General features: G+C 52.9%; 1 protein-coding gene across 2 annotated transcripts; it reads left to right on the top strand.

Annotated features, from left to right (window-relative positions):
• The first annotated feature begins 1,102 nt into the window (after positions 1-1,102).
• Positions 1,103-8,557, top strand: Nr1h2 (nuclear receptor subfamily 1 group H member 2). 2 transcript variants are annotated; one of them, XM_078031562.1, is made up of 10 exons: positions 1,103-1,245; positions 1,482-1,614; positions 2,355-2,416; positions 2,502-2,633; positions 2,956-3,246; positions 3,324-3,601; positions 3,769-3,948; positions 4,555-4,654; positions 6,702-6,910; positions 7,250-8,557. In XM_078031562.1, exons 3-10 carry the CDS (start codon positions 2,374-2,376, stop codon positions 7,394-7,396), a joined length of 1,380 nt encoding a protein of 459 aa, XP_077887688.1. In that variant the 5' UTR covers positions 1,103-1,245; positions 1,482-1,614; positions 2,355-2,373; the 3' UTR covers positions 7,397-8,557. The 2 variants fall into 2 exon arrangements, with proteins under 2 accessions (XP_077887688.1, XP_005341716.1); XM_005341659.5 differs by having other exon boundaries at positions 1,153-1,368.
• Positions 8,558-8,599: the final 42 nt, after the last annotated feature.

Raw genomic sequence — 8,599 nt, 5'->3', positions numbered from 1 at the left:
TGGCAGAGCAAGGAGGTGACAGAGACACCAGGTTCTGCCAGATCTGGATGCTCACATTAACCACTCATTTTATTTATGATGTTCTTGGATGGAAATTTCCATAGCTACAAAGGCCAGTCTGAAGCGAACAATGCAAGTTGAAGAAGAGCATGCATTACACATTGTTTTTTCTAAACCCCCACCCCCCAAAACAAAAACTAAACTAAAAAAACATTCATGGTGGAGTGTGGCAGAGTGGTAGAGGCCTTGCCTAGCATGAGTGAGGCCTGGTGAGTTCAATTCTCGGCACCACAAAAATTATAACAATTAAAAAGTATCATATATGCTTGATAAACTGATATGCTAAAAAACTGTGAGCAAAAAAATCTTTGGAGCAATTTCATCTTCTATCTGAATTTTCTTTTTATTTATTTTTTTAGGCGTAGATGGACACAACACAATGCCTTTATTTTTATGTGATGCTGAGGATCGAACCCGGGTCCCGCCCGTGCTAGGGGAGCGCTCTACCGCTGAGCCACAATCCCAGCCCCTCTGAATTTTCTTAAAGAGATATTTATTTTTACAATTTGGGTAGTGGAGACCATATTTCTTATTTTTGAAGGTTCCAATCAAAAGGTTTTTTTTTTTTTTTTTCAAAATGTTTTCAGGTGCAAGCTCAGTCGTAGAGCGCTCGCACAGCATGAATGAGGCCTTGGATTTCATATCCCGCACCATATATATATTTTCTGGATCTATGTTTGTGATTTAACTTATTTTAAACTAACATACACCACACCCACAATATCAGAAAAGCATGTAATAAGCAAAAAAAAAAAAAGGCAAACAGTCTTCGAATAAATGTTGTGGGAGAGGCAGTCATTGCTGGGGAGATTTATGTTGATTAAGTCTTTGGGCGCCGGCCGACAAAAGCGCATGGGTGGAACAAGACCCCAGAGCGCAGACCCGGATGATTTGGGGTCACCTGCGCCCCTCTTGCTCAACATTGAACGGAACTTCCCGGAACTCTTTTTCTTGACCCCAGTGGAGCCACCCGGTAGGGAACACTTCCGGTGAGCATATGACTTCCGTGCGGGGCAGTGGATTCCAGGCGGGTCCTAAGGGGACCGGAAGTCCGTCACCTTTCGCTCTCCGCCCCCTTCCGGAGGTGACGCTCGGCGGGGTTGCCGGAAGAAGTGGCGAAGTTACTTTTCCTCCTATTTTTTCTTGCGGTGTTGGGGATCGAACCCAGGGCTTCGCGCATGCTAGGCAAGTGCTGTGCCTCTGAGCTACACACCCAACGCCCCGAAGTTACTTTTGAGGGGACCCAGTAGCGGTCGTCTGTCAGGGGCTGAGGAGGAGGAGAAAGAGAAGCAGAGCAAGGGGACGGAGGCAAGTGTTCCCGAGAGTGGGGAGGCGCGGGAGAAGCCCGGCCAGAGACTCCTAGGTGGTCCGCGCCACTCCACTCAGCCTCGCTCTCTCCTTTACGTCCCTCTCTTCTGTAGCTTGCGCCTCCCCCGGCTGTTTCCAGAACAACAGAGTAGGAGACCCCGCGAAAGACCGCCCACAAGACCCCTGCGCGCAGCCATGAGCCCCGCCTTCCCCTGGTGCTCGGAGAGGGGCGGGACTTGGAGCGAGGTGTGGGGGCGAGGCATGGAGGGAGGAGATGGGCGGGATCTGAAGCTGGGGGAGGGGGCGGAGTTCTAAGGCTGGCGCGTTCCATGATGGGAGGAATGAGGGTCGGCCCTGGGAGGAGTGGGCGGGACCTAGGAGGAAAAGATGGGATCGGGATGAGAGATTGGGGGCGCTCTCAGCAGAAGTGCGGTAGAGCCTAGTAAAAGTAGGTGGTGTGAAACTTGGTGGAGGGAGGACCTGAGGACAGAGCGTGGTTTGAGAAGGGTTGTTTCTTGCAGCTGGTGGGTGGGACCCGGAGAAGGGGCGGGACTTGAGGATGAAGGCTGGCCTGGAGCAGAAGGGGGCGGGCATTGTTTAAATGGGTGGGGAGAGAGCCCCATGAGGTGGCCCGGGTTTGTAATCCCAGCAACTAGGGAGGCTGAGGCTGGAGGGTGGCAAGTTCAAGGCCAGCATGGGCAACTTAGTGAGACTGTGTCTCAAAGTGAAAAAATAAAAAGAACTGAGGGTGTAAGTCAGTGGTAGAAACCTTGCCTAACACGTGGGGCTCTGGGTTCCATTCCCGCACCAAAAAGGAGAAAAAAGAAAGAAAGAAAAAGTAGGGCTAGGGCTGAGAGTGGAGTCTTTGTGTAGTAGTTTTTAAAAAAATTCTGACGGAGGTGAAAGAGGAGCACCCCATCAGGACAACTGGTCTGACCTACCTATCCCTGGCCTCAGAAAGCTCTCAACCCTTCCGTATTCTGTAGGCTGCTCCGTGACCCCACCATGTCCTCCCCCACCACAAGTTCCCTGGACAGCCCCGTGCCTGGTGAGTGATACTTCCCCCTTTATTCCCCATCATACACTGGCAATAGAAGCTCAATGTCCCTCCTTCTGTTTCCTCCCTTTCCCAGGAAATGGCCCTCCTCAGCCCAGCACCTCCTCTTCTTCACCCACTATAAAGGAGGAGGGCCCTGAGCTGTGGCCAGAGGGTTTGAACCCTGAAGCCCTAGGCACTGATGGGGCCAGCTCCGCCTTCATAGAAGGTGAGACAGGGATAGGGGTCTGGAAATTGGTGTGGGGCTCATAGAGGGATCTAGAAAGGGAGAAACAAGGATGGGGAGATGGGAGGCCCATTTCTTTTTCTTTTTCCTTCCGTTTCTCCTTAATGCCTCCTACTTTGATTCCTTCTTGGGGGTCTACTGACTTGGGCGTCTTTCCCTCTGCATTGCAGCCCCTCTGGGTGTGCACATCTCCTCTCACCCTTCGTCCTCTGGTTCTTCGCCTTGGGATCTCTCATGGGCCTGACCCTCTGGCAGCTGTTTCTCTTTGTGGCTCTCTCTTATGGCCTTTGTCTGCCCATCCCAGTCATCCTAGAGCCAGAGGAGGAGCCGGAGCGCAAGAGGAAGAAGGGCCCTGCTCCGAAGATGCTGGGCCACGAACTTTGCCGAGTGTGCGGGGACAAGGCCTCTGGCTTCCACTACAATGTGCTCAGTTGTGAAGGCTGCAAGGGCTTCTTCCGGCGTAGTGTGGTCCACGGTGGGGCTGGGCGCTATGCCTGCCGGGGCGGTGGAACCTGCCAAATGGACGCTTTCATGCGGCGCAAGTGCCAGCAGTGCCGGCTGCGCAAGTGCAAGGAGGCAGGGATGCGGGAGCAGTGTGAGTGCCAGGGAAGGGTGGTACAGCCTGCCCCTGCCCAGGCCTGGAGCCTCTGCTGAGGCCCATGTCCCCCACAGGTGTCCTCTCTGAGGAACAGATCCGGAAGAAGAAGATTCAGAAACAGCAGCAGCAGCAGCAGCAGCAGCAGCAGCAGTCACTTGTGGAGCCAGGTGGCAGCAGCAGCTCAGCCTCTGGGCCTGGGGCGTCCCCTGGAGGGTCTGAGGCAGGTGGCCAGGGCTCAGGGGAAGGCGAGGGTGTCCAGTTAACAGCGGCTCAGGAACTAATGATCCAACAACTGGTGGCGGCCCAGCTGCAGTGCAACAAACGCTCCTTCTCTGACCAGCCCAAAGTCACGGTACTGCCCTTTCCACAGCCTCGAGCAGTGACATGCCCAGTGGGGAGAGCCAGCAGGGCTGGGGCCAGGATGTGGGGGGTATAAGGCTTCAAAGGGCGGGACTCTTTAAAGTAGGGTCCCTCAGAGTGCAGGATTCCTGGGAGTGACCCTGCTGTTCTGTATCCCAGCCTTGGCCCCTGGGTGCAGACCCCCAGTCCCGAGATGCCCGCCAGCAGCGCTTTGCCCACTTCACGGAATTGGCCATCATCTCAGTGCAGGAGATCGTGGACTTTGCCAAGCAGGTGCCTGGCTTCCTACAGCTGGGCCGTGAGGACCAGATTGCCCTCTTGAAGGCATCCACCATTGAGGTAACCACCAGACCACCCTTGCTCCTGCCCACAGGAACCTCAGAGACAGCTCCAGGACAGATGCTGGGGGCAGAGTGAAGAACAAGGCTAGTCCTTACCCTTTTGGGGATGGCATTCCACAGAGGATCATCAGAATTTTAAATTAGGTAGCCAGAGCCTCCACGAGCCAAGGAGAGAGCGGAGAGGCAGCTGAGGTAGAGAGCAGTCAAGGGCTGCACTGGAGAGGCCAGCTTTGGAGGATACACGCCTGGAAGGCTTTTCAGAGGAATTGACATTCGATCCAAATCGTAGATAGTGAATAAGAAACAAGTCTACAGTATCTGAAGCTCGATCCTAAGTTGTGGCATATGGCAATGAACAAAACGGACAAAACTTCTGCCCCTGGCCCTTATAGCTACCAGGGGAGAGAGTGCCCCAGAGTGGAGCAGCACAGGCTGAAGCTGAAGCTTGGAGGCAGAGCACAGAGGGTCCAACCTGCCACTTGTGTGCTGTCATGGCACAGGAGGGTGATTCTTGCCAGATTGGACTCCCATTCAGGTTGGGTGGGAGGGACAACAACTGAAGGGTTGTGGGACCCCCTTGATGCCCTCCCCCTGCTGCCCCCAGATCATGCTGCTAGAGACGGCCCGGCGTTACAACCACGAGACAGAGTGCATCACCTTCCTGAAGGACTTCACCTACAGCAAGGATGACTTCCACCGTGCAGGTTGCCAAGGGGGCCGGGATGAAGGGAGGTTGGCGCCCACTGGCTAGGGGACCTCAGCTTCTCTTGTTTGAGGCTCGAAAGTGTGCTGAGCATGGAGCCAACGTGAGAGCAAGATGAGAGTGTGTTTAGTGAGCCTTGTATGAAAGGAGTCTCTGCCAACACATAGGGCATCTTAGTGGGAATCAGGAAGAGGTACCTCTCTCCAAACCTGTCTCAGCAGGAGACAGGCTGCTCAATCCAGCCCATCACAAAAACAAAGCTTCCTTTGGTGTGTAGGGCAGCCTGGACATCCTGTGCCCCAAGAGCACGTACTTGGGCATGACCTAGGCAGGAGCTCCTGGAGAAATTGTGTTTGAGTTGAGGCCTGGGGAGTAAGAGGCATTGTCTGGGAGAAGAAGAGTGTTTGCTGTAGGGGGATTGGCATGTGCAAAGCCCTGAGGTGGGAAAGAGCTGGATGGCTTTAAGGAACTACAAGGAGATGAGATGCAGAGAGCTGAGGCTGGAGAGGAGGTCAGGAATCCCACCACTTCCCATCCCCTCCTCTGCTACCACTCATGGATGGCTCCCTGGAACACTTTAAGGGCCCTTCACTGGGCTTCCTGCCTCTACCCTCCTAATGGGTCTATTCTTAAGCAGTTCAAAAGATCCTGTGAACACCCAAGTCAACTCCTACCTCTCTTCTGCTCACAACCTTTCATGGCTCCTGTCTTCCTGGGAGAAAAGTCAGACTTCTCACTGTGCCCAACAAGGCCCTTCAAGACTTGGCTTTTTCCTCTCTGCTCTCAGCTGTTGCCCTTAGCTTCTGCCCTCTCCCCCTCGATCCCTGACCTTTTCACTCTTATTTGAACCCATCAAACGTGCTCCAGCCTCAGGGCCTTTCCATTTGCTGTTCTCTCCCCTGGAACCAGGGTGACCCACTTGTTCAGGTTTGCCCAGGACCTGCCCAGTTTGAACACACAAAGTCTTGTGGCCTGGATACAGACAGTTGGTCGCCCTGCCCAGGACACTCACATAGTCTTGGAACTTGCTCCCTCACCACCTCGGGTCATTGCTCAAATGTTCTCCTACAGTGAGTGGGGCCTTTCCTGTCCACCACATGTAAAATGTAAACAGATTTCAACTGTCCCAATTGCTCTGCTGTGCATTATTCCAAAAGTTCATCACCATTTGATAAGCTGGGTATTTATTGATATGTTTGTCATCTGTTCCTTCAACCCCAGAATCCTACAATTGGGACTTTGTCCCTTTTTTTTTCCTTAATGTTTATTTATTAGTTTTAGGTGGACACAGTGTCTTTATTTTACATTTATGCAGTGCTGAGGATTGAACTCAGAGCCTCATACATGTTAGGCAAGCACTCTACCACTGAGCTACAACCTCAGCCTGGGACTTTAATCTTTTTTTTTTTTAATATTTTTTTGGTTGTAGTTGGACACAATATCTTTATTTTATTTATTGTTATGTGGTACTGAGGATCGAACCCAGTGCCTCACATGTGCTAGGCGAGTGCTCTACCGCTGAGCCACAACCTCAGCCCCCCCCCCCAGGACTTTATCTTTTTTTAATTTTAATATTTATTTATTTATTTTAGTTTTTGGCGGACACAACATCTTTGTATGTGGTGCTGAGGATCGAACCCGGGCCGTACGCATGCCAAGCGAGCGCGCTACCGCTTGAGCCACATCCCCAGCCCCCCCTGGGCTTTATCTTAAGAACAGCTTTACCCTTGGGCCTGGCCCAAAAAGATGCTCAATAATGTTAGATGAATAAATGAACACATCAGTTTCAAATGAGTTTGGAATTGACCTCCAGAGAAGTGGAACCATGCAGGGACTGGCAGAACACCACTTGGGTTAAATACCCTCCTCTGTTCTTGTGCAGGCAAGGACAGAGTCTGTGAAAACAGGGAGGAGCTGCACAGGACAGGTGTAGAAATGACAGGACTCTGATCACTGCTGATCCCCTCACTTACTGGCTGGGCATGGGGACCGGGGTCTGGAGCCTGGTTTTAGGCCTGAGAGCTGATCAGGTGGCCCTCTCCCTACAGGCTTGCAAGTGGAGTTCATCAATCCCATCTTCGAGTTCTCACGGGCCATGCGGCGCCTGGGCCTGGACGATGCAGAGTATGCACTCCTCATTGCCATTAACATCTTCTCTGCTGACCGACCCAATGTGCAGGAGCCAAGCCGCGTGGAAGCCCTGCAGCAGCCCTATGTGGAGGCTCTGCTCTCCTACACTCGCATCAAGAGGCCACAGGTACTAGGACCTGGAGCCACCTAGAGCCTGTGGCCCCCTGGGGTGGGAGGGGAGTCCATGCCCACAAAGCGTCGCCCTGGGGCTAGGGTCTTGCTTCCTCATCTGAGCCCGGACTCTGCCTGCCCCACTGTGATGTTCTGAGCTCCAGGCACTGTCTGCTCATCAGAGCTGTCCTCAGGCTTCTATCCTTTCACAAAGGACAGCTTCCCCAGCCCTGGGTGGGGCCTGTACTATGCCTGGTTGCTCCCTACCCTAGCTTTCCTGGCTAATTGGAGAAGGGAGGCCCTCCTTGCAGGCAGGGGCCCTGCCAGCAGCCACCTCCCTCCTGTCGGCCTGCAGGACCAGCTTCGCTTCCCACGCATGCTGATGAAGCTTGTGAGCCTACGCACGCTGAGCTCTGTCCACTCGGAGCAGGTCTTTGCCCTGAGACTCCAGGACAAGAAGTTGCCACCTTTGCTGTCTGAGATCTGGGACGTCCATGAGTAAGGGTCTGGTCATCCTGGTCTACAACCTTGCCTGACCACCCTGCAACAGATGGACGCTGTCACTCTCTTCTTCCTGGGGTGGAAAGGGGCCAGGGCAGGCCTATGGTTTCACCTGTGACCTGAAGCACCCTTGTGGTCCCTCCCTTACCACTGAGTCTTCCAGGAAGGGTGATGGGTCACTGGTCCCGACCTCCGACCTTTCCCAGCTGCCCTTCCCACCCAGCTTACACCTCTACTGCTCAATGCACCTTGAACAGAGGGAGGGAAGGGGAGGGCCCATAACTTCACAGCCCTGGAGACCATAGGTCCCCCACTTCCTCTGCTCCTTTTATTTAATAAAAACTAAAAACAAAAACAAAAACAAGAGAACAAGCCAACCCTTAAGTATAGGTAGAGAGGGGGTGAGCTTTCACGGTCCTCATTAACACCAGCCTCTGAATCTAATTCAGTAGACAGACCAGCAGCCTCTTCAGGCTGCCAGGCTGTTGAGGTGACAGACCATCCCAATCTAGGGAGATAGGGGCTGGCTGCTGAGGGGGGTCCAGGCCATGTGCCTGACAAGTTAAGACTCACCTCCCTGAAGAAGATTGATTGGAGTCATTTTTTTCTGGTTGGTACTGGGATTGGGTGTAAGGGTGCTTTACCACTGAGTTACATCTCCAGCTTTTTAATTTTTGAGACAGGGTCCCTCTAAGTTGTTGAGTCTTGCTAAGTTGCTAAGGCTGGCCTGGAGCTTTCAGTCCTCTCTCAGTCTCCCAAGTCTCTGACAACACCTGGCTTTGGAACCACTTTTTTTTTTTTTTTTTTTTTAATTTTTAATGTTTTATTGTTTAGTTCTCGGCGGACACAACATCTTTGTTGGTATGTGGTGCTGAGGATCGAACCCGGGCCGCACGCATGTCAGGCGAGCGCGTTACCGCTTGAGCCACATCCCCAGCCCTTTGGAACCACTTTTGAAGGACAAATAAGATTTAAATTGGTGAAGGGTTGGGACTTTTGTCCAGTCAACAAGTATTTGCCAAGGCCCCTCGTGGGTGGGTGGGTACTGTACTGCCCCTTCCAGGGATGCACCATTCATCCACCAAGTGCTGATGGAGAGCTTAGACATGCCCAGCAATTTTTGACCTGGAAACAGTGAACAAAATAAAGTGGAGACAAGGGACGTGGATGAGACTGGTAGAGGGGAGAGACAAGGAGGTTTGGC

This window comes from Ictidomys tridecemlineatus, chromosome 15, assembly GCF_052094955.1.
Source record: "Ictidomys tridecemlineatus isolate mIctTri1 chromosome 15, mIctTri1.hap1, whole genome shotgun sequence".
Taxonomy (NCBI): domain Eukaryota; kingdom Metazoa; phylum Chordata; class Mammalia; order Rodentia; family Sciuridae; genus Ictidomys; species Ictidomys tridecemlineatus.
Note: the sequence above shows the minus strand (reverse complement) of the source record. Positions and strands in the feature narration are given on the sequence as shown.